The sequence below is a fragment of the Mandrillus leucophaeus genome, unplaced genomic scaffold (genome assembly GCF_000951045.1).
Source record: "Mandrillus leucophaeus isolate KB7577 unplaced genomic scaffold, Mleu.le_1.0 Scaffold132, whole genome shotgun sequence".
Lineage (NCBI taxonomy): Eukaryota > Metazoa > Chordata > Mammalia > Primates > Cercopithecidae > Mandrillus > Mandrillus leucophaeus.
This window is the reverse complement of record NW_012101277.1, coordinates 566926-593042: the sequence shown is the minus strand read 5'-3', so window position 1 is coordinate 593042 and position 26117 is coordinate 566926. Positions and strand designations below refer to the sequence as shown.

The 26117-nt window shown below is 39.7% G+C and overlaps 2 protein-coding genes across 2 annotated transcripts in view; both read left to right on the top strand.

Annotated features, from left to right (window-relative positions):
* The window catches only part of XPOT (exportin, tRNA), a 46354-nt gene extending 33602 nt beyond the window's left edge, over window positions 1-12752 (top strand). The window contains 3 exon segments of the mRNA XM_011972911.1: window positions 2757-2828; window positions 8605-8661; window positions 11658-12752. Of these exon segments, the coding sequence (XP_011828301.1) occupies window positions 2757-2828; window positions 8605-8661; window positions 11658-11684 (156 nt within the window). The 3' untranslated portion in view covers window positions 11685-12752.
* Window positions 12753-15765: 3013 nt separating this feature from the next.
* The window catches only part of TBK1 (TANK-binding kinase 1), a 48572-nt gene continuing 38220 nt past the window's right edge, over window positions 15766-26117 (top strand). The window contains exons 1-3 of the mRNA XM_011972910.1: window positions 15766-16076; window positions 19422-19539; window positions 23400-23540. Of these exons, the coding sequence (XP_011828300.1) occupies window positions 19453-19539; window positions 23400-23540 (228 nt within the window). The 5' untranslated portion in view covers window positions 15766-16076; window positions 19422-19452. The remainder of the gene's footprint in view (window positions 16077-19421; window positions 19540-23399; window positions 23541-26117) is intronic.

The following is a 26117-nucleotide window of genomic DNA, read 5'->3' as shown; positions in this document are numbered from 1 at the left end:
CACCATGGCATCCCAAAGTGCTGAGATTACAGGCGTGAGCCACTGTGCCCAGCCTTGCTTATTTCTTTAATATATATTTTACTTTATTTTTTGTGATAGGTTCTCCCTGTGTTACCCAGGCTAGAGTACAGTGGCATGATCTCAGCTCACTGCAGACCCAGCCTCCCAGGCTCAAGTACTGTTCCTACCTCAGCCTCCTGAATAGCTGGGAGTACAGGTGCACACCACCACACCTGGCTAATTTTTGCGGTTTTTGTAGAGACCAGGTCTCACCATTGTGCCTAGGCTGGTCTTGAACTCCTGGACTCAAACATTCCTCCTGCCTTGGCTTCCCAAAGTGCTGCTATTACACCATGCCCTGCTGATTCTGGGTATTTGTAAATAGCTGGAATTGGTTGCCAACATTTAAAAATCTCAATATATTTTTTTAACCAAAAATTCCTTCCTCCAGCCTCTCTCAAAGCCATAGAATGCCAGCACAGAACTGGTATTGCCACATAGCTACAGCCAGCTAAAAAGCAGTAGTTGCCCTCACTCCCTAAAAAGAATGTGAGCTTTTGCTCAGTGGTCTCCATTCAGCTGTGCACTCATTTGAACTTGATTTTTTGATTCTGATAGAGACTTGAAGTGTTTTCAGTTCAGCCGCATTTCCTCTATACTTGCTACCTGCAAGTAGGTGTGCAAGTGGGTGGGGTAGCTGTGTGTTTAGGGACAGCAGGGGAACTGTATAAAGATAAATAAAGCATCTCCTGATATTCTCCCTCAGAATCAAGGGAGACCAACACATAAAAAACTCTAGTGGTTTAAGTAGTACTTTAGTGGAGATATATAAAATATTGTGGAACTAAAGCTGAACAGGCAAATTTTCCTGAGGGGGCAATCTAAGCAAACTATAGGAAAGAGGTGATATTTTTGATGGCCCTTAAATGTAGATTGATGGAACTAATAGGGGGCTGGCATTCTGGGCAAAGTTAAGTAGGTGTACAAAGAGAGATTAGATGTCACATGGTGGATTTGGTGGGAAGTTATAGACTTAACTCTGTTTAGCTAAAGTATGGAGGCAGAAGTGATAGCTAAAAAATAAGATGAGACTAGATAGACAAAAGCCTTGTGTTAACATGTGTAAAATTGGGAAGTCAGTAGGCAGTTGGTTTGTAATTTAGGAGGGAAAGTGTTCAGAACATTGGGTCTGAAGCAGTTAGAATTAAATACTGATTTTGGAGTCCTCAGTGTAAGTCAGTCAAAGTAAAGCCATAGGAATGACTGAGACTTTCTAAGACCAGAACAGAAAGAACTTTGGCTCAAGCAAGAGTCAACAAAAAAGTAGAACCAGATAGCCAGGTGTGGTGGTGCACGCCTGTAATCCCATTGGCAGGCTGAAGCACAAGAATTGCTTGAACCCAGGAGCTGAGGCTGCAGTGAGCTGAGATCATGGCACTGCACTCTAGCCTGGGCAACAGAGTGAGACTGTCTCAAAAAACAAAAACAAAACAAAATGAAAAAGCAGAACCAGAGGTAGGAGCATTATGAAAGACAAGGGAAGACAGTCTCAAGAGAGGAGATTGGATGGCATTGTTTGGATGCTAGACAGTCAAAGTGGATGTGGATGAGGGATGAAAGGAAACAGTAAGGATGGTATTTCTAGTTCAGAAGTATTTGTTTTATCGATAGAAGTGTTAATTTAAACATACAGAATTGAGTCAAACAATATTATATTTAAAGTGTTTTGCTTCAAAATCAAAAAGAAAAAAATGTTTTGCTTCATTGTTCTATTTTCTCATTCTTTTGACTGACTTGAGGTATAAGTTTACTTTCCCTGATTCAAAACAAGCAAAACTACACTTTTAAAAAGTGGTAACAGTGAGGTTACAAAGTGATGAACATTGCATAGGAAGCAATGGTACACAGACAGGGTAGACGTAAGAAAAAGATGAGAAGGAAAGTAGGAGGGATCTGGGAAACAGTGCAGGGTTACTGCCTCTCAGTTAAAGACAGGTTTCCTGTGATGGGTCATTAAACTGTGACCTAGATCTAAGGTGAAGGAGGAAACATAAATCCTTTGATTCAGGAGCACTAATATTAAACAGGAATTCCAGGTGTTAGTGCAATGAAGAGTCCATCAAGGAGAGATACATTGATTTTTTTTTTTGAGACAGTGTCGCTCGGTCGCCCAGGCTGGAGTGCAGTGGCGTAATCTCAGCTCACTGCAGCCTGTGCCTGCCGAGTTTAAGTGATTCTCCTGTCTCAGCCTCCTGAGTAGCTGGGATTACAGGCATGTGCCATGATGCCCGGCTAATTTTTTTCTATCTTTGGTAGAAACAGGGTTTCACCATGTTGGCCACACTGGTCTGGAACTCCTGACCTCAAGTGATCCACCCACGTCGTCCTCCCAAAGTGCTGGGATTACAGGCGTGAGCCACTGCACCTGGCCAAGAACCTTATTTTTCAGATGGAGAAACCAAGGCTCAGAGAGGTTAAGTAACTTGTCCAAGTGCAGCAAACCACCAGGGCACATGTATGCCTATGTAACAAAACTGCACGTTCTGCACATGTACCCCAGAACTTAAAGTATAATAAAAAAAAAAAAAGAAAAAGTTGCCAGAGCCAGGCTTCAAACCAAGGCAGTTTGGCTCTGGAGTCTGTGTTCTTAAGCACAATATTATGTTGCCTTTAAAGTGTACATGTATTGTTCCAATTCTTTTTAAGCTTATTAATGTCAAGCAAGAAAACAGTTGTAAGTATCTTTTAATCTTCAGGGCCCAGAATGTGTTCAGTATCTTCAACAAGAATACCTGCCCTCCTTGCAAGTAGCTCCAGAAATAATTCAGGTAAGAGCTGTTTCTTACCATTGTGTAGGCGAGCAATCACAGTAGTAGCAGTATTGCCTGTGACATTGTCGCCAGCAGAAATCACAAATATTTTCATATTACATAAGTTGTTGCCAGTATCTGAAAATACTGTTTATGCTTATCACCATTTTGAAATTGAGTTACTAAGTAATGTCACTACACCTTGTTATCTAACAAGTTAATAAGTCCTTACTGTTCTACCATACTTTAGTTTGATAACCATTGTTCAGTATAATTGGCTTCTGTCGTAATCCCATGTATTATGTTTTATGCATTTTAAAAAAAAAAACATTCTAAAGGAGCCAGTAGGCTTTTCCAGACTGCTGAAGGGGACCACAGCAGAGTTCTGAAGCTTTGTGCCAGGTAGTTCATTATGTGTACACCAAGTTTATCAAGGCTTAATCTGTAAATCTGAAACTGTATTTTGAGAAAAGTGTCTGGAAAGTGACCTTATACTTTTAAGAAGTCATTTGTATAATATTGTTTCTTGGCATATAATTTTCCAGATTTCTTGTCCAGTAGTACATGGAGTTAATGAAGTATCAAACTTTTGATTAAAACTAGAATTACAATCTCTTATGTAGATTGCAAAATTTGTTTCTTCATCAATAGTGTTTTTATTGTAAGAACACTTACATGAGAAATATACCATCTTAACAATTTTTACGTGCACAACACAGTATTGTTAATTATAGGGACAGTGATGTACCTGTAAAATATAGGTGGATCTCTAGAACATATTCATCTTGTATAACTTAAGACTTTATGCCCGTTGATTAGCAATTCCCATTTCCCACAGCCCCCATCTCCTGGCAACCACCATTCTACTCTCTGATTCTGTGAATTTCACTACTTTAGATACCGAATATAAGTGGAATCATACAGTTATGTCTCTTTTTGTGACTGGCTGTTTCACACAATGTGTTCTAGGTTCATCCATGTTGTTACATATGTCAGGATTTCCCAATTTTTTAAGGCTGAATAACATGCCATTGTATGCATATATCACATTTTCTTTATGCATTAATCCACTGATAGATTCATTTAGGATTATTTTCACATCTTGGCTATTTTAAGTACTACAGTTAACATGGGAGTGCAAATATGTCTTTGAGATTCTGATTCCAATTCTTGTAGATAAATACCCAGAAGTGGGATTGCTGGATTATATGGTAGTTCTACTTTTAATTTTGTGAAGAAACCTCTTACTATTTTCTATAGAGGCTGTATACCATTTTGCATTTCCGTCAGTTGTATAGCAGGGTTCCAATTTTTCCACATCCTCACCAATGCTTGTTGTGTTTTGTTTTTTTATAATAGCCATTCTAATAGGTCTGAGGTGATATTGTGGTTTTGATTTGCATTTCCCTGATGATTAGTGATGTTTGAACATCTTTTCATATACCTGTTAGCCATTTGTATTTGGAGAAGTCTATTCAAGTCTTTAGCCCATTTTCTAATCAAGTTATTAAGTTTTTTGCTATTGAATTAGAGGAGTTTTTTATATTTTAGAAATTAACCCCTTATCAGATAAATGGTTTGCAAATATTTTCTCCCTTTCTTGAGCTATTCCAGAGGTTGCCTTTCTGCTGTGTTGATTGCTTACTTTATGGTGCAGAAGCTTCTTAGTTTGATGTTGCCCCACTAATGTAGCTTTTCATGATATCAATGAAATTATTTCCAAGACCAGAATCTTGAAGCTCTTCTATGTTTTCTTCTAGTTTTGCAGTTTGGAGACTTTATATAAAGACTTTAATACATTTTGAGTTGAATTTTGTGTATGGTGTTAGATAAGGGTCTCGTTTTCTTTTGCACATAGATATCCAGCTTTACCAGCGCCATTTGTTGAAGAGATTATTGTTTCCCCATTGTGTATTCTTAGTACCCTTGTTGAAGATCAGTTGACTATATGCAGGGTTGATTTTCAAATTCTATTTTGTTCCATTGGTTTGTATGTCTGTCTTAAAAGAGACAGGGTCTCACTCTGTTGTCCAGACTCAAATGTGGTGGCACCATCATAGCTCACAGCAACGACAAACTCCTGGACTCAAAGAATCCTTCTGCGTCTGCCTCTGCCTCCCAAGTAGCTAGGATATATGTCTGTCTTTTGCTGTTACCATACTGTTTTCATATTGTAATATTAAAATATATTGTGAAATCTGGAAGTGTAGTACATCCAGCTTTGCTCTTTCTCTGGATTGTTTTGACTATTCAGGGCCTTTTGTGATTTTATGTAAATTCTAGTTTTGTTTTTTCTATTTCTATAAAATATGCTCTTGGAACTTTTATACGGATTGCCTTGAATCTATACGTTGCTTTGTTTTTTGTTTTTGGAATGATTAAGAAGCTTTTTAAAATTTTTTAAATTTATTTTTATTTTTTTGAGATGGAGTCTTGCTTTAGTGCCCAGGCTGGAGTGCAGTGGCATGATCTTGGCTCATTGCATGCAACCTCCGCTTCCCAGGTTCAAGTGATTCTCGTGGCTCAACTTCCTGAGTAGCTGGGATTACAGGCAGGCACCACCATGCCGGCCTTATTTTTGTTTTTGCTTTTTTTAGTAGAGACCAGGCTGGTCTCGAACTCCTGACCTCAGTGATCTTCCCACCTTGGCCTTCTAAAGTCTCGGGATAACAGGTGTGAGCCACCTTGCCTGGCCATTAAGAAGCATTTTGTTGACCTGATGGAATAGCGATATTCATTTAGCAGCTCAGTTTTATATACTCTTTCCCCTGTGTCATTTTACATAACGTGTAAAGGTGGGGAGGAGGGCCCTTTTATTGCAAAGACATTTCCAGAGTCATCTTCTTTTTCTTTCTCTTTTTTGAGACAGTCTTGCTCTGTCGCTGAGACTGGAGTGCAATGGCATTATCTCTGCTCACTGTAACTTCTGCCTCCCAGGTTCAAGCAATTCTCCGGCCTCAGCCTCCCAAGTAGTTAGGATTACAGGCGCCCACCACCACGCCTAATTTTTATATTTTTAGTAGAGACGGGGGGTCACCATGTTGGCTAAGCTGGTCTTGAACTCCTGACCTCAAGTGATCCGCCGGCCTCGGCCTCCCAAAGTGCTGGGATTACAGGCATGAGCCATCGCACCTATCCAGAACCAGGGGCTTTTCTGTGACCAAGGTAACCCCTTACCAATTACCCTAGCCCGTAGTGGCCTTGGATCTTACTGCTAGGCACTGGCTTTCAGTGTTGCTTTGTACTTCCCTGTCTTCTCCTTGGGTAATGCCACTAGGCCTGGGTAGGACGCCTGCCCTTTCACTTCATGGGTAGATTCCCATAAGAACTACTTTGAAGGCCAAAACGAGATGGGTGAGAGAGCTGCTTTTTCTCCTGCTCTCCTTTCTTGTGTCCTCATTCTTGCCCATGATTTTTTTGATGTGTTCCATGATCTCCTTATTCATCTTGATCTCTATATCCATCAGGACCTGCTCTTCATAATATAAATAGAATTGTAGAAAGGGTGATGGTATTGTGTTCTCAAACATCATGATCTGCATCCAAGGGTTTTTTGTTTGTTTGTTTGTTTGAGATGGGGTCTTGCTGTAGTCTTGCTCTGTCGCCCAGGCTAGAGTGCAGTAGCACGATCTCAGCTCACTGCAGCCTCCGCCTCCCGGGTTCAAGTGAATCTCCTGCCTCAACCTCCCGAGTAGCTGGGATTACAGGCGACGGCCACCACACCCAGCTAATTTTTGTATTTTTAGTAGAGACAGGGTTTCACCATGTTGGCCAGGCTGGTCTCGAATTCCTGACCTCGTGATCCACCCACCTCGGCTTCCCAAAGTGCTGGGATTACAGGCGTGAGCCACTATGCCCCATCCAAGGGTTTTGTTTTTTTTTTTTTTGATCTGAGAAATACAAATTTCCTGGTACCCTCACCCAGCTGCCCAGGTGTGTTATAATTCACTGTTATGACCTTCACCAACTCCCTGAACACTACTACATCACCCTGGTCTGGGTACTGCAGAAGGGGAAGGGCCCCTTCACAGGTGGTGGCAGTCAGACACCAAAGAGGGGTAAGAGAACAGCAGACACCACTTCTCCTCAGCAGATTGCTTTGGGTAGTGAGGACATTTTAACAATATTAAGTCTTCAGTCCATGACACAGCTGTTTTTCAATGGTGTTTTTTTGTTTTTATTTTGAGACAGGGTCCTCACTGTTGCCCAGGCTGGTGTGCAGTGGTGCGATCTCAGCTCACCGCAACCTCTGCCTCTCAGGTTCAAGCAGTTCTCCCACCTAAACCTCCCAAGTAGCTGGGACTACAGGTGTGTGGCACCACACCTGGCCAATTTTTGTATTTTTGGCAGAGATGGGGTTCCACCATGTTGGCCAGGCTGGTCTTGAACTCCAGACCTCTAGTGATCCAGCCACTTCAACCTCCCAAAGTGATGGGATTACAGGCATGAACCATTGCGCCCAGCCTCAATGGTGTTTTTTTGAGGCTTTTATAATGCTGTTTTTCCAAAAATAAAGTAGATCTCACATGAGTTTAAAAAATGAATTTAACTCATTTTTAATGAATTTGTGATCTCTTACTTAACAATATACCACCTTTAACTTTAGAGATATTAATGACTTTCTTGGTTATCATGTGTTACATAAGTAAACTAGTATTTTGATGAAAATAATTATTAATTATTCTTGTGATCTTAGTGCTCACCAAAAGTAGAACTAGACCATTCAGTTTACAGCTAATCTTCTTCCAGATTGCTAAACGAAGCAAAATTATTTTTCTATTTAGTAATTCATTATGAAAGATAAGGAACCTCAGTTTTCCATTTTTAATATGCCTTATGTCTGACAACACATTTTGCAGAATATTCCCTATTAGAATTCTCTTTTTCTTTTGGTCTAGCTCTGTTTGGTTATCCCTCTTACTAGATGTGAGCAGCCATAGCAATGTAGTTTTTGTCCCATTCTTATCAGGCATGAGTCCACCTTGTCTAGGAGAGCTATGTTCTCAAAAGTGAAATCAGCCTGTTTGACAAGTACTAACATTTGAAAATGCTATAAACCTCTTGTGGTGAGATACTGTTTGAATTGATCTTGATAAATTAAATACTGTGAATTTGAAGCAACCTTAAATTCCTTTGACAGAAAAATAAACAAAATATGGTATATATACACAATAGAATATTAAGCCTGATTTATAAAATAATCCTGTCATATGCTATAATGTGGATGAACCTAGAGGACGTTATGCTAAATGAAATAAGGCAGTTATTAAAAGACAATGCTATATGATTCCATTTGTTTGAGATATCTAAAGTAGACTCACCAAAGCAGAAAGTGGTGGTTGCCAGGGGCTGGAGCAGGGGAAAATGGGGAGTTCTTCAGTTAAGAGGCAAAAAGCAAGCTTGTTTTGCAAGCTTGTTTTGCAAGATGTAAAAGTTCTAGAAACCTGTTGTACAATAGTGTGCATGTAGTTAATGCTACTGTACTGTACATGTAAAAGTGGTTAACGTGGTAAGTTTTAAGTGTTTTTAACTACAGCTTTTTTAAAAAAAGAGCCAGGCACAGTGACTTATACCTGTAATTCCAGCTTCTTGGGAGGCTGAGGTGGGAGTGTCCTTTGAGCCTAGGAGTTGGAGGCTGCAGTGAGCTATGATCACACCGCTGTACTCCAGCCTAGATGACAGAGCAAGACCATCTCTTAAAAAAAATTAAAAAAAAAAAAAAAAGTGGATATGAATTACAATGGATTTAATACGAATACATTTGTTCTTTCTCCCTCTTTTCCCCACCCCCCAGGAGTTTTGTCAAGCGCTTCAGCAGCCTGATGCTAAAGTTTTTAAAAATTACTTAAAGGTAGGTATTTGCGAAGCTCACGTATCTTCATACAATTAGGTAATGTTTGAGAGCCAAGAGAGAATATGTATCTGCAATTATAGATGTTTATGTGAAGTCCCTTTTAACTAAGCTGTTGCAAAAGATCGTAAGTTAGGTAAGCACACTGAATGTGTACACCTTTGATTATATTGGTGAGAAAATGCCAGTTTTATAGTTTCATGATGTAATTAAATAGAAACTAGAGGGATTAGGAGAATAAGAAATGTTCAGGAACAGTTGTCTACATTAAGTTGAAAAGAAGGGGCTAAAAATATAAAAACAGAAGAAGGAGATACTTGCTTATATCCTATTTTGAAACATTTGAACTGTAAAACATACAACAACGAGAATCCTCAGATTTGGGCCATCAAGCCTCCTTTTACATTTACGAAATTACTGATTTTTTTTTTTAACTCTGTAAATCAACAAAAAGTGTCACATGTTTATTTGGTATTCATAGTTATAATTAAGTTCATGAGATGAAACTGTCTTGGTCTTACCTTAGGTAGTCATTCATTTCATACATCATGACTGCTTTTTATGTACCAAGTACTACAGTAATGGCTGCAAATACAACTATGAGTAATTTTCCCTCCCCATAAGGAGCTCATGATCTAGAAATAAAGTTAGTGTGACAAGATGAATTGTTTATTTTTTATTATCTTCACTCAGATAATTTGAAGACAAAGCACTATATTAAATTCAGTAGCAGGTAACTTAGTGTAGCACCTGGTTCTTTTGGTGAAGACATTCAGTGGAATTTGTAAATCAAAGGGCTCTGCACAGAAGTGTGTCATCCTTTGACTGTGTTTCTAACATCTTCCCTTGTCAGTTTTTTCTTAGTTGTAGTTCGTCAGCTTAAACATCTCAGAGAGTTTGTGTGGAAGAATATTGAGGGCTTTTTTTTTTTTTTTTTATCATTGGGAACCCTCCCCTTCTCCATCCTCCCATAAAAAAGCAAAGTGCCTATGCGAGTAACCCCTGTGAATAACCGATCAGTCAAACTGAATTTAAGGACTCAATCCTCACTATTAGAGGTGTCTGTAACAGTAGATCTAGGTACCCTGTAGAAGGCTTGTTCTCCAGATGTGGTTATTCATCGGCATAGCATTTGTAAAAAGTCTTCCTTCTGGGCCCACTTCTCTTCAGTGATGACATTATCTTAGTGATCATAACTATCTCAGTATTAGCATTATTATTCTAGTTGGAAAAAATGAATTTCATTCTTTTGTGCTCATTCCTCCCTTCACATCTGATTGATCCTCAGATCTTGCAGATTCTTTTCTCATCCTCTCTTCTGTCTCTGCTGCTCTGGTGTAGGCTGATGTTATCTTACTCTGATCTCTCTTCTCTTGTTCTAGCCAGGCTGATGTGTTTGACTCTTCAAATAGTCCTTTGATATTTATTCACCTTCCTCATAATGTTCCTAAACAAATTCATGTTTCTCAGTTTGGCACTTAATTTTTTTTTCGAATTCTGACCTGAGACTACCTTTCTGTTTTTTCTTGCAGAAATGGTCTTTGCTGTTCTTGTAGTTCTTCAAAAATCCTGCCTTAATAGCAGCCCTACTTCTGTGTGAACTGTACCCATTTTTCTATGTTTGCCTTAAGCACGGTCTCCTTGTAAGGTTTTCTTTTGCCTATATAGTGATCATTCTTTTCCCTGCACATAGTCAGTAGATTATCTGTTAAATGAATCTCCTGGGTACTAGGGCACTATCAATACTGTTCTTGCCTGTATTAGTCCATTTTCACGCTGCTGATAAAGACATACCCGAGACTGGGCAATTTACAAAATAGGTTTATTGGACTCACAATTCCACATGGCAGGGGAGGCCTCACAATCATGTTGGAAGGCAAGGAGGAGCGAGTCACATCTTACGTGGATGGCAGCAGGCAAAAAGAGGGCTTGTGCAGGGAGACTCCCATTTTTAAAACCATCAGATCTCGTGAGACCCATTTACTATCAGGAAAACAACATGGGAAAGACCTGCCCCCATGATTCAATCATCTCCCACCCGGTCCTTTCCACAACACATGGGAATTATGGGAGCTACAAGATGAGATCTGGGTGGGGACACAGGGTCAAACCATATCATTGTCCTTACTGAGAACAGTGAATTATGTCTGATGCTCACCTGACCTGCTGTGGATGGCAGTGTGTAGTACTAGGCCATGCCTAGCACAGCCTCTAGCCAACTCCTTTGTAGTCTCAAATTTTGACTTGGAAGTACTTTTGAATCATGAAATAAATAGTAAATTCCTTATGGGGTTAGAATTGCTGTGTTTAGCTTTGACTTGTTTCCTCCTCAAATTTTATTTTATTTATTTATTTTTGAGACGGAGTTTCGCTATTGTTGCCCAGGCTGGAGTGCAATGGCACAGTCTCGGCTCACCACAACCTCCACCTCCTGGGTTCAAGTGATTCTCCTGCCTCAGCCTCCTGAGTAGCTGGGATTACAGGCATGCGCCACCGCACCAGGCTAATTTTTTCTATTTTGAGTAGAGATGGGGTTTCTCCGTGTTAGTCAGGCTGATCTCAAACTCCTGACCTCAGGTGATCTGCCCGCCTCAGCCTCCCAAAGTGCTGGGATTACAGGCGTGAGCCACCACGCCTAGCCTCAATATGTAATTTACCAGTGTTAATTTTGAAATAGTACCAATCAGTAAAAAGGTGTCAAGAGCATGTTTTCTTCTGACCACTTGATTTCCATAGCATAGAGATAATACCATATTTTCACTACTTCCCCAGTTGGGTGATGTCAGCCTAAGTTATATCTAGACTTACCAAATTCTCCAGAACAGAAAGTTCTTACCTTGGATTACATATGGATATATAAGGCATGTGAAATGTTCTAAATGTCTATCATATGTTACAAAAGAACACTGCTAGTACTCAGAAACTTGGAGCCATTCTTCAGGTGAAAGTGATGCCTTCTGACATTAGTATTGACTGCATTGATACTTTATTTACAGGTGTTCTTCCAGAGAGCAAAGCCCTAAGGACTGGATTTCCCTGTGCCTACTTCATGATCAGGAATTCCAGTTAGTGTATAAAGAAGCGATTTTTGTGTGCCATTCACACTGGTCTTTTTCACACTGTTTTGAGCTTACTGCAGTATATGTTTTGGGATTTTTCTGTAAAATGGGTGTAATTTTCCTGACACAGGTATGTAACAACAAAAGAAGTTGCCTGCATGCCGGTTCAAATTGTTCTGTATAAAGATGCTCTTAAAAGACACAGTTATCCTAGAACCTTAATTCTTTTTTATTTGAAATTTTAAGTCAAGTCCTTTATAAAGACCATAGCAGTGGAAAACAGTGTACTTTTTAAAAAATTGCTGAATATAAAATGTTTGAAAATTTTCTTTATGTGTGAAGACACATAAAGTATGGGGGGAATACAACAATCAAAACTAACTTTTTGTAGATAGCCATTTCATTTCTTTAAACTGTTTCAATGCCAATATGTATTCTACAAAAGAGAATGGTTTTAGGCTCCAGTGTTATACTTTTTTTTATATATATATATAAAAAAATAAATTTTACGTAGTGAAATCTACCAAGTCTTTTCTGGAATTATTGTAAATAGTTTAGTTTTATTTTCATCTTAATCTCTCCCTAATTTCCCATTTAAAGGTTTACAAATATGAGTGTTTGGATGCTTTAATTCATTTAACCTCACTCCTCAAAGGTAACACGCAACTTAGTTCTGTTATATGAGAGTCTTTTTTTTTAATGTACTAGAAAAAGCCTATGTGAATCTGTTGATAGAATTTAAAATTCCAGGCCAGGCGTGGTGGCTCACGACTGTAATCCCAGCACTTTGGGAAGCCAAGGCAGGTGGATCATTTGAGGTCAGGAATTTGAGACTAGCCTGGCCAACAAGGTGAAACCCCATCTCTACTAAAAATACAACAGTTAGCCAAGTGTGATGGTGCACGCTTGTAATCCCAACTACTCAGGAGGCTGAGGCAGGAGAATCGCTTGAACCCAGAAGGCAGAGGTTGCAGTGAGCTGAGATTGTGCCACTGCATGCCAGCCTGGGCGAGAAAGTGAGACTCTGTCTCAGAAAAAAAAAAATTTTAAATCCCAATTTATTTTCTAACTCTTTTATTGGATGTATTTAGAACACAGTATACCTATAGTATACCTATGTGTTTATTATGTTTGTAAATGGTAGCTAACATTTAATTACTAGAAGTACTTACCCCTGCCTTCCTCCATTTTTATTCATAGCTACTTGAGAAAGCAAAAGGAGATAATAGTTATCAGTAGTATCACTGGAAAATTAAGAAGAGAGGAGGGACAAAACTGAGCAGCAGAATTCATATAGACATTTAAGTTTAAATTCTAAAAGCTCAATTGAGATTTTCAGGGAGGGTGTGTTTTGCCCTTTGGCCTCATGAATGGGTTTCATGATGGGCTTCAGTGGCCTATAAACTCTGTAAAATTCTATTCTAAATTTTGCACATTTATTTTGTTCTGGTTAATTCCAGAAGACATTTCAAACATTTTTCTTACATCATATAATAAAAGTACTTAACTAAATTGACAATTATAAAAATAAATCAGCCGGGCACGGTGGCTCACGCCTGTAATCCCAGCACTTTGGGAGGCCGAGGTGGGTGGATCACAAGGTCAGGAGTTCAAGATCAGCCTGGCCAACATGGTGAAACCCCATCTCTAGTAAAAATACAAAAATTAGCCAGGTGTGGTGGCGGGCATCTGTAATCCCAGCTACTTGGAGGCTGAGGCAGAGAATTGCTTGAACCCAGGAGGTGGAGGTTGCAGTGAGCCGAGATTGTGCCATTGCACTCTAGCCTGGGCAACAGAGAGACTCTGTCTCAAAAAATAAAATAAAATAAAATAAAATAAATAAATAAATCAGTGAAATGCACCTTATACTTTAATAAAAAATGTTTTCAGAAATAGATAAGTGAAAGCTGAGTGTTTCTTTGATAGGGTCCCCTGTACTATACGAGTGATAATTACAGCTATTGTAATAGTAGTAATTGTTAAACAGATACTAATGAGTAGCATAGCATAGTGGGTAAGAGTTTATATAGCACAGGCTCTAGAATCAGATTAAGTAGGTTCAAATACCAGTTCTGCCAGTAACTGGTTTAGAACCTTGGGCAAGTTAAATAATGTCTCCCAGCCTCAGTTTTCCTATTTGTAAAATCTGGGAAATAATGGTAGCTACCTCAAAACTCATTATGAATTCAATGAGTTAAACGTGAAAAGACTTATTGCAGTAGCTGGCACATAAAGACTTGATAGTAGTTTATATGGATGCTATCTCATATTAGCATATATGGAATTAATAGTGTATCACTATACTTTTTTTTTTTTTTAATAGAGACCAGTCTGTCACCCAGGCTGGAGTGCAGTGGTGACATCATAGCTCACTGTAACTTCTAGCCCCATACTCTACTAATCCTCCTGCCTCAGCATCTGGATTAGCTGTGATCGCAGGTGTGCACCACCACATCCGGCTACTTTTTTTCTTTTTTTTTGGTAGAGACAGGGTCTCTCTATCTTACTCAGTCTGGTCTCAAACTCCTGGCCTCAGTCCTCCCACTGGCCTCACAATGTTGGGATTACAGGCATAAACCACTGCGCGCAGCCTGTACTATGCTATCAATTCCATATATGGGAAGGTGTTTTCCCGTTCGGAGCTCTTTAAAGCTCCGCAGAAGATTTACATGTGTTTATCGAGCTAAGAGAAATCAGGGCATGGAAATTGAGTGTGTAATAAAAATTAAACTCTTCATGTTATATAATCATGCATAATTTCTATCTTCTTCTCTGAAGTTGCCTAGAGCACCATCACAGTTAGGAAACTTCCATCGTGAATTTCCTTATTACCAAAAGCAAGTACCCAAATAATTGTCTCAGGAGAGGAAGGACAAACTGTTACCAAGCTGAAATATTTGGGGATTTGTGTGACTTGACTAGGGAACCACAGGGTTTTGTAATGCCTGATTTAGCCCTGTGCCTAACAGTTTATTTAAATCTTAATGCTAATGTTAACTGGTTCCCAGGTGGTTGACCTTATAAGAAAACACTGTGTGGTATTTTAATGTGGTAAACATGTGAATGAAGGCCTTTGGCTCAGTTAATCACTCCCACAACTTTGAGCTGTGGTTTTACTGGTGGAAGGAACTTTAACAGGTCTTCGCTCTTGTCATTAGATATCAGAGAACTGAAATTGGTTGGAATTGTAAGCAGTGAATAGATGTGTTGTTAGAATGATTCCATCACTTATACATTGTTTAAAATGCTAATAAAGTAACTTTGTAAGAACACATTAGAGTGGACTTTTGTTATCTCCATTGTGCATTTGATAAAACTGAGGCTTAGAGAGGTAAGAAACTTGCTTTTAAGTTAGTAATTGGCAGCCAAGACAGCAACCCTAGGTCTGTTCCATTCAAAAGCCTCTGAGCCACTCCTCATGACTTCCAAAAGCCTCTGAGCCACTCCTCATGTCTTCCCGTTCATTCGTGTTTGCTGTAGTACTTACTCTGGGACACACCATCTTCCTCTTCCCCTCCACTCAGAAATTTAGCCCTAGATGAGCAGCGGTCTGTCTGCCCCCTCCTTACGTTGAGAAAGGCCTGTTTTGCTGTCCCTTCAGAAAGCTATTCCTTATTGGGAATAGCTGCTTGAGATTTTGACTGTACGAATATTGCAGGACCTAATTTTAGTATTTAGGTTTTAGTTCTTAAATTCTTAAGTTTAGAGTTAGATACTTCAAAACGGCCATTTTCCAAAATACCAAGAGGGAGTTAAATGAACATATTTACATTAAGAATTTAACGTCTTTCTGGGTGATAGAAAAATGAAAAAAAGAATGTAAAGTCTGAATTACTGTGAGACGATAATCTGGTTCCACTGCAGCCAAAGTGGGCCCTTAAAACATAGAATCCATCCCTCCCGGCTCTGCCGGCCGTCTCTGCCTGCCCCCCCACGTGTCCCACGTTCTGCAAACCTGTAAATCGGGATGTAATCCCTTGTTCAGAGTCGGTCCGCCCCACTGTCGGCCGGCGCTCGGGGGAGGGGCGGGATTTGCAGTTGCGGGAATCCCAGTTATTATGTTCGCTGCTCAGGGCTCCTCACTTCGCCTTTAGAGTAAAGGGGAGCGAGGGGAACAGTGGACGGGGTGTGTCTCCAGACATTCCCCTCATTACCGTGGCCTGGGAAGCCGACTCAGCAGTCGCCGCCGCAGCTGCGGTGGCTACCGGACGGGCCATAGACGTGCGCACGCGCACCCGCACCGGCGCGCCGGCCGTCGGTCACGTGGCCCCCGGCCAGGGCTTGCGAAGCCGGAAGTGTCCTGGGGCTCGAGGCCGCGGGAGCCCGCCGGCGGTGGCGCCGCCGAGACCCGGCTGGGTAAGTGAGACGGCCGCGGGCGGAGGGGCCAAGGCGGCGCGGGGCGCGGTCGGTCAGGCCTGCGCCGCCCGGCGGGGAGCGCTCCGGTCCCCTGTGGGAGGCTGGGATGCTGAGTCAGAGCGGGGGCGGGGGCGGGCGCACCGAGAAGCCCAGCACGACCCGAGGCCAAGCCATCCAGGACCCAGGCTGCGCGGACACTGCCTCTGGGGTGTGTGTCAGGGGCGGCCGTAGCGGGTGGAATGGTCGCGCGGGCCCTGTTCCCTGCATCCCCGCTCCTCGCCGCGCGGCCGGTCCTCGACCTGCATCCCGTCCGGCGGCTTTGGGCACAAAGAGGACGACTCCGTTACCGGGCCTGGGCCCTGGCTGCCCGGGGAGGCAGGGGCACCTCTTTCCCTTGAAGTTAGACTCGCTGTTTTCTACCCTCTTTCCGAGAGTCGACACAACTGGCAGTTTTTAAATGCATTGATTTTTCAGAGGATTAAAAAGAGACGTTTCCTTAGAGTTTTAGTGATGTTCTGTCCGCAGAGGTTGACTCACACCGGAAACTAGAAGCCTAAGATATGTTAAATATATGCCTATGAAATACGAATTCCCAGACGTTCCTTGCTCCTCGTCTACCTGACTTATGAGTTTAATTTGTAGTCTCTATCCCAGGTATTTTTAGTAGGTGGCCTCAAAACAACTCACAAGTAATTGCCAAATGTATAACCAAAGACAGGTCTTTTCCACTCTGGAAGCCCCAGTGTATGAATCACATAGGGGTAGAGTTTGGAAATCCTGGAACTTTGTCCTTAGGCCATGTCGTCAAACCTGTTTTCATCCCTCAGCAAATAGTAACTTTCGTTTTGGACGGTGTAAGGAAGTAGACTGAACACGGCATCATCAGCAACATACTTGTGGAGTGCTTGCCTATATGCTTGTCAAAAATTTGGGACGATTTATATGGCAAGCACGTTGTGGGTGTGCTGAGTCATGTTTTAGCATGTTATTGTGGAGTTATTGGAAGATAGTTTCAGAAGATATTTCCCCTGACCACTATTGTGATTACTCTTAAACAGAAACTATAGTTTTGTATCTGCATGGAGAACAGATACCTTAGCTGATAAATATTTTTCTTATTATTCTGAAGGTACATACATATAGGTACCTAATGGTACTATTTGCCATTTATAGTTACATTGATTAGGGAAAGTTTTTCATTAGGTAGTTGAGACGTTTATTATTGTATCGTAAATGAAATGTAATAACTGACAAATGTGTATTCCTTATTTGTGAAAAGGAAATCTTATTTTTATTACTTATTTCCAGTAGTCGTATATAAAATTTATCTAAATTAGATGGGTGGTAAAATTATATAAAACTATCCTGCTGTATCTGTGATTGGTAAAATTGAGACCCCTAACCATTCTGCATATTCCTAACCCAACTTGGGCATATTGGTGGTCATTAATTCATCACAGAATACCTACTCTAGCATACTACTTTTTGCTTTAACTTACTGTGGAGGGATATTAAAATCCATGTTTTGATGACAGTACAGCAGGTTTAAGGGGGCATGGTAGGACTAGTGTTTATGCTATGTTAGCATACATCAATTTTAGTCCAATGTGGAGCTTGGATATTTTGTATACCTTGATAGATCCATAGCTTTTCTGTATTAAAGACTTGATAATACAGGCTACTTGATACGTTTATATATTTATACTTGGAGGTTGGAGAAACTACCCTTAATTTCAGAAGAGTTCGTAACTTTTCAGGAATAATAATTTTTGCACCTTTCCTTTATACTTGTCAAGTTCTGTGTAGATTGTGTAGATGAAATTTTAGCTTATGGAAATATTATGCAATGGCAACATTTGTTTTCATTAGTGTTTCCCTGCTCTGAAGGAAACAAAGTAATTTTTTCTATATTTATTATATTTTACATTATTACTTTTCTTTATTTTAAAACACCTTAAATTATGTCTTAAATTAGTCTTTCAAAACATTTGAAGGAGCTAAGTAACAATGTCACACTCACGGACAAAGACAAAATTAGAAGAGAAATAGGTGTTGGTTTTTTTTGTTTTTGTTTTTGTTTTTTTTTGAGATGGAGTCTCGCTCTTTCACCCAGGCTGAAGTGCAGTGGCGCGATCTCAGCTCACTGCAACCTCTGCCTGCCGGGTTCAAGCAATTCTCCTGCCTCAGCCTCCTGAGTAGCTGGAATTACAGGTATGCACCACCACGCCTGGCTAATTTTTTTGTATTTTTAGTAGAAGAGGGGTTTCTCCATATTGGCCAGGCTGGTCTCGAACTCCTGACCTTGTGGTCCGCCCGCCTCGGACTCCGAAAGTGCTGGGATTACAGGCATGAGCCACTGCACCCGACTGAGAAATAGATGTTTCTTTCAGCCCTGTGATAAGTTAATTAAATTGAATGTATGTCATTGGTTAATGTTTTTTTTTTTTTCAAAGCTCACACAACATTTTAGCCTTGAATATTGCTAGAAACTTAGATTTTTTTTTTTTCCTTTTGAGATGGAGTCTTGCTGTGTCACCCAGGCTGGAATGGGGTGGCACGATCTGGGCTCACTGCAGCCTCTACTTCCGAGTTCAAGTGATTCTCCTGTCTCAGCCTCCCGAGTAGCTGGGATACAGGCGCCTGCCACTATACCCATCTAATTTTTGTATTTTTTCTGGAGACAGGGCTTTTCTATGTTAGCTAGGGTCTCAAACTCCTGGCCTCAGGTGATCTGCCCGCCTTGGCCTTCCAAAGTGCTGGGATTACAGGCATGAGCCACTGCTGTCAGCTGAAACTCAAATATTTTTTTTGTCATATTATTGTATTTTATTATAGTATGTGTAGTGTATACTAACTTAAAGGGAAACAATGTAATCAAAATGATGATCATGGGGAAAATGGCATCTTGCTTTAATCTTCAACTTAAAGTTACTCTTAATAATCCGTTTATACCATTATGTCAAATTTTAGTCATCCCTGCAGAATTTTAGACAAATGAAAACAGACAAGGTGACACCAAAGAGTTAAGCACAGAAAGTGATAGTGATTAAAAAGTTGAAAGTAAAAATCTACCTTGGCTAGAACTGAACATTCAGATCCATCTCTCCAGAGGAAAATCTAACTTGAATCATAATGGTTCATATTTTGACTAGTTTATACCATATCAATTAGCAACTTATGACTTGAAAATACTTTGAAACTTAGATATTTATATTGAACTGTTTATACACTTCAATTCAGCAACAGATAATGGGTGATCTTACTTGAGACTAAAAACAGCTAACATTTGTTTCTTAACTGTGTTACTCCCTTAAAACATATTTGCAAATTTGTTTTTTCTCTTAGTATAACAAGAGGATTGCCTGATCCAGCCAAGATGCAGAGCACTTCTAATCATCTGTGGCTTTTATCTGATATTTTAGGCCAAGGAGCTACTGCAAATGTCTTTCGTGGAAGACATAAGGTTGGTACAGAGAAAACTTTGAAGACCTTTTATCACTGTATGTATTTTGTTCTGAGATGCATGCTTACGCTAAAATGTGTGACTTGGTGATTTTGATCCCTTTGTCTGAAGAAATTGTTTTAATGGTTTTTGTGGTTATTTAAGGCATAGCTGTGTCAGGCAGTGAACTATCTACCCAGTGGTGGCAGAGATTAAGTGTTAGTGAGTGGAGGGAAACAGATTGGTTGAAAATGGACTGGGAAAGATTACTGCAGCTCCCCTATGGTAGAGAGTGATTTCACTGACAGAAGTTCAGTGTAATGAGTTGAGGTAGCATTTGATGTGGCATTTTGGATGGTAGGGAGGCAGATGTGTAGTTGGAGGGGAACTCACAGGTGTTTCTGATAGGCTCTGGTAAGGGTAAGTACCCCTACTAAAACAGCATCCTACAAAGCAGATGGGAGTAAAATGAGATTCTCAACAAGGAGCCCAGGTTGAAAAGACCATATTTTCGTATAAGGTAATCAGAACCTGGTAGTGGAGGTGGGAATAAAATAAGATTATTCCCAGAGGCACTTCAAGAACCAAAAAGGATTTTGTGTCAGATTCAATGTGGAGGATGAAATTAAAAATAGTTAAAATAATTTAAAATGAAGAAATCGAAGATAATTAAACTTCCTATTCTGGGAAAGACGCTGGAAAAATAGAGTCTATTCTGGGAAAGAAGCTGGAAAAATGGAGTACACAGTTCATTCATAATACAAATAATAACTAATTTTGCAGTGCTATGAATTTGTTTTGGAGCTGAATGATGTTTGGAGCTTCCTAAATCCTTATTTTCAGAAATAGGGCCCTAAAGTTTTAGTAGAGAGGAATTGCTTCCTCTTTTCCTGTATTCTTGAGACTACCAGTCAGTTCTGTCAGTGATGATGAGATAAGCATACATCGGGGAGCGGCTGTTTCCTCTGGGGAGAGTATATTGACTATAAACACCCTTTATGGCTCATAGAGAATGAATCAGAAGTACCATACGGACAACTTTTAGCTTTCCTCTCCCTGTATCTAGAATTATCCACAAGCTCTGGATTCTTACTCAGATTACTTGTGATCGATCCTGGGTACCCCATCCTAGAAATTGCTTTTGTTTTATGCCAAAGAGAAAATGACTAGTGACTCAGAATTTAGCATTGAGAACACATCTGATCATCTTATCTTCCTGTAGTCCAAATTAACAAACTTTTAATTATCACTTGGTATGTGTCAGGCACTGTGGCAGACCTAGTGAATATAACTATAGCTAATGTGCAGTCCCTGGACACAGTTTCGGGTTTAGTAGCAGGATGGATTAGAAAGGAAGTAAATTGGAAGCTGATGGGATGAGAGATAGTCAATAGTGATAGAGACTGGATGAGACATATTGAAAGGGCCTGGCACTAGAAGATACGTCACATATCCTGCTCCTCTTTCCTTACTTAAATACTCTGTGCTTCACATAAATGACTACACGTAGTATGTACTCTATAAATGTTTGCTGAATGAAAAAATGAGTGAATGAATGAGGACTGATTAGACTACCCCAAGACAACCTGAAGCTCTCCAAAGGAAACAAATATGTACCCATTATAGTGTGGAAATCTAAAATGAGGATTTGAGAAATATAAGAATTAATTAAAAGATTGCCACATCGGACATAGTGGCTCACGCCTATAATCCCAGCACTTTGGGAGGCCAAGATAGGTGGATTGCTTGTGTCTAGGAGTTTTGAGACCAGCCTGGGCAACATGGCAAAACCCTGTCTCTACTAGAAACACACACACACAAACACGCGCGCGAAAAAGATGACCGAGGCCCAGTCTAATATTTAGTCCCCAACAGTTTTCCTAGAAAGGTGCTTTGAGAAACCAAGTTTGTTCTTAATGACGGCAATTTCAAGTGTTTAGGACTATATCCTCCAAAAAATCCTGCTTCCCTTTAACTATTTAAGGATTTTTACCATGATATTAACCCTTTTATATTGTTTCTTAGAATGACCGAATTCTTACATTTATTACTTGTCATTCAAAGTATATTACCTACTTAATCTCTTTTTCATTAAATTGCTTTTAGTTACTAATGTATGAGTGTGGATGTGTATATTCATGGTGAAGTTGAAGGGAAGAGAGTTGAAGGATGTGTTGATCTGCACATATGGATATATACACACACACATATATATATGGAATATATATATGGATCTCTGTTATTTGTATACACTTTGACTTAGTGAATAATAGATGACTGTGTAGATGAATAAAGGGAAAATGGTACGTTTCCACCTATATCCCGATAATCTCACAGGCGTGATGTAGTCTACACAAGTTTGGAAAATAATGACCGTGAGGTCAGTGGGTATATTGCAAAATTGTATTATTTTCCCTGCTTGCTCCTCTGTTAGGTTTCTCCTAGTTTTAGACTGAGTTTGAGGTCTGTCTCAGCTTAAGAAAAATCACTCTGTTGGGTGATATATAGATTTGGCAGTGTCTTTACCCTTACTGAACTAAGGGAAAAACAGTGGAACTGAACTATAGTTAAATTCTTCTCTTTTCATATGTCTGAAAATGGTCATTGGCTCTTTCATCTTTCATTTTCCTCTGGAAAGAATATATATCAATTTGTGCATTTTGCATGACCAGGGTGAGGGGAATCACATAGGATTATGAAGCAGTTAAATAGCCTTAAGAAAAGGATCATGCGATTCTGGAGTGAGAGAGGAGGATGATAGCTCCAAGTGGTGAATCTGTGGAAAGTATAAAGAAGGCTCCAAAGCAGGAACAGTACAGAGGTCCTGATAGAGATGAAATGTCTTTAGCCATGAAATGTGCTTGAAACCCAGGCTCAAAGAGAAAAGGATTTTCCTGCTTGCTCTAGGGAAGTTCAACCTTGGATGAATGGGGGGAAATGTAAGGCTAAACTCAAGATCTGGACTGGCCACGAGGGAGAGGCTTGCTCATTAGAGTGATTGGAAGGAAGTGAGAGGGTCTGAAAGAGAATCTTGAAGGTTAATAAGAAGAACATACGAATATGATATTTACCTGAAATGTAAGCGTATGTTTAGAACCTCTAAGATTCCCTCCCAACTACAGCTGTGCTTTGTAATTTTGTGTGTGATCTACTTCAGTAGGTCATGAAAGAGTGAGAGTGGGATGCTGCGATACATCAGTAGAGAAGAAGAAATAAATGCCTTTAATCCTCTAGAGAGGGTCTGTGAAGGAACAGCCTGCCCTGGTCATCTAGGTAGAGTTGCAGAAAGTAACCCAGGGCAGCAGGGGTAGAATCCAACCAGGAAGTCTGCTTTAGCCTCGCTCTGCAACTCCTGCTTTCCCCACTCCCCTCCCCAACATTGTCCTAGCTACAAAATAATTCTGAAAAGTTGATTGCATTACTTTGATATTCTTAATAAAAATCTCATAGGTAGAATATAGTGCTCAGTCTCTCTGTCCTGCTTTGATTTGTTTAAAATTATTAGGCCTTGGAGAAGCCCTTGTGAGTTTCACTTTCTATTTCCTCTCTAAAAGATGATTTTGCTTTTGATATTATTATAGCTTTTATCTTCCGATGTGTGACAATTTTTGCCCCATTGTATCCTCATGAAAGCTTTATGATATGAAAGAAAATATCCATTTCTAAATTCCAAAAGGTGTAATTTGAAAGAAATGTTGAGCAGTTAATTGATTCATTTTAACTTTTTAGAAAAGTCAAGAGTCCTAGTACAGATTCCCTGTGCCTAAAAGATGCACGATGTTCTATCAGAAAATAAGTTTCAATAACTAGTTTTAATGCTACCTTTTAATCTCTTTTACAATATTATGAATAAGTAAAACATTTCTCTCTTTTTTTTAAAGAAAACTGGTGATTTATTTGCTATCAAAGTATTTAATAACATAAGCTTCCTTCGTCCAGTGGATGTTCAAATGAGAGAATTTGAAGTGTTGAAAAAACTCAATCACAAAAATATTGTCAAATTATTTGCTATTGAAGAAGAGGTAAGTAGTAAAACTTTAGTTAATCTTACATTTATTGTAGTTATGAGTCAAGAGATAGAACCTAATATTAAAAAATGGATTTTTTAAAAAAAACTGTTGAAAATTGGGATTTGTACAACCAAATACTCTATCCTAAAGGATTCTTGAATACATAGAACAATAGAAATAAAATATCATAAAAATGGAATCAGAAACAGTAGTATAAGAAATCAAAGGGGGTGGCCAGGTACGGCTGGGTGTGGTGGCTCATGCCTGTAATCCCAGCACTTTGGGAGGCTGAGGCAGGCAGATCACGAGGTCAAGAGATTGAGACCAGCCTGACCAATATGGTGAAACCCCATCTCTACTAAAAATACAAAAATTAGTTGGGCGTGGTGGTGTGCACCTGTAGTGCCAGCTACTTGGGAGGCTGAGGCAGGATAATTGCTTAAACCTGGGAGGCAGAGGTCACAGTGAGCTGAGATCGTGCTGCTGCACTCCAGCCTGGCAACAGAGCAAGACTCCATCTCAGAAAAAAAAAAAAGGAAAGAAAGAAAGGATCACTTGAGCTCAGGAATTCGAGAACAGCCTGGGCAACATGGCAAAACCCTGTCTCTGTAAAAAATACAAAAATTTGCCGTGCATGGAGGTGTGCACCTGTAGTTCCAGCTACTCAGGAGGCTGAGGTGGAAGGATCACCTGAGCCTGAGAGATCAAGGCTACAGTGAACTATATTGTGCCACTGTACTCTAGCCTGGGTGATGGAGTGAGACCCTGTCTCAAAAAATTAAAGAAATAAAGAAATGAAAGGGTATTGAATATGGTTACCAGTATTATTACTAGAAAAAGACAGGTAACAAGTTAAATCAATAATTATAAAAAGAAAAAATAATTATAAAAAGAAAAAAATCAAACTTTAAAAAAAATAAAAATTTTTTATTTTGTGAAAGAATAAAAATTTCAAGAGTCCTAGAGTTTAAGATATGAAGTCCAATTATAAAAGAATTGATTTTTTTAAGGGGAAATGGTGGATGTAAGAATGTCATTAGGAGACGTAATCTAGAAATAATGGAAATAGAAATTATTTTAATCCCTGTAAACATGAGCAATCAATAAAGTCTTTGGGGAAAAAATGTAGTTTATACTCTTTAGTGATTTTATTTTTAGTGATTATTTCTTAGGAAGTAAACAGAAATATAATTTTATGCATAAAAATTTAATTGGCATGCTGTTTATAGTAAAGAGTGGTTAAATAAGTTGAATAAATTAGAATGTGTGGCAGATAGTTACCTGGAATTAGCCAGACTCAAGGTTAAGAGCATAGCCTTCCGGACTGCCAAGTCTGCTCAAGACTTCTGATACCAATTGCGAAGGAGTTTGGCAAACTGCACAGAGAGAACAGTTCCCATAAGACTACCCTCACATCATACCAGCTGGATGCAAATGTGGGGGTTGCCCATGACACTCAGATTTGGTAATTTACTGGAAAGTAGAATGACTCACAAAACTGAGGAGAGTGCTATACTTACAATTACTATTTTATTGTAGCAAAAAGATGGAAATTAGAACCAGCCAGAGGAAGAGACACAAAGCGTGGAATGTGGGAGGGTTCCAAACTTGAAGCTTCTTTGTCCTGAGGGACACATTACTGTCTCAGCATTGATGTGTGACAGTATGCATGGAGTATTGCCAGTCAGGGAAGCTCACCCAAGCTTTTGGTGTCCAGGGTTTTTACTGAGGCTGGATCACTTATTGCCTGTATTGCTGACCTTTAGTCCCCAGCCCCTTCCAGAGTTTTGGGGTAATTCCTTTAGTCTCCATTTCCTCTGGAGGGCGGAACTCATACGGTGTGTTCTAAAGCCCCCATCATAAATCATGCTGTTAGAATCTCCAGTGGCCAAAGCCCCCAGAGGAACAAAGACAGAAGTCTTGTTCTTTCAGATAGGACATTTCAGGGGCCAGAGATCACTTTCCAGTAGCCAGGGGCAAAGCCTGACTTCTCTTTGGGTAAAGTTAATTTTACCACATAGTAGTTAAGTGGTAATGAAAAGAGATATTTACCAAAATTTTAATCTTCTCAAAACACCTTATATATGATGTTATGTGAGAAGAATCAGGATTAAAAATATATATGTAGTATGATGTTAATATATACAGTGTAATATGCAAACAGCATTATGTATCTATGACATTATTTGATTCATAGAAAAAAGACTGAAAAAAAAATACACCAAAATATTAATTCATTATCTCCAGGTAATGGAATTATGTATACTTTCCAAATTTTCAACAATCAACATATATCATCATTTAAAAGCAACAGGTTTTTTTTTCTTTTTTTTTTTTTTTTTTTTTTTAAGACGAAGTCTCACTCTGTCACCCACCCAGGCTGGAGTGCAGTGGTGCGATCTCGGCTCACTGCAAGCTCCGCCCCCCCGTTCACGCCATTCTCCTGCCTCAGCCTCCCGAGTAGCTGGGACTATAGGCGCGCACCACCAAGCCCGGCTAATTTTTTGTATTTTTAGTAGAGACGGGGTTTCACCATGTTAGCCAGGATGGTCTCAATCTCCTGACCTCGTGATCCGCCCGCCTCGGCCT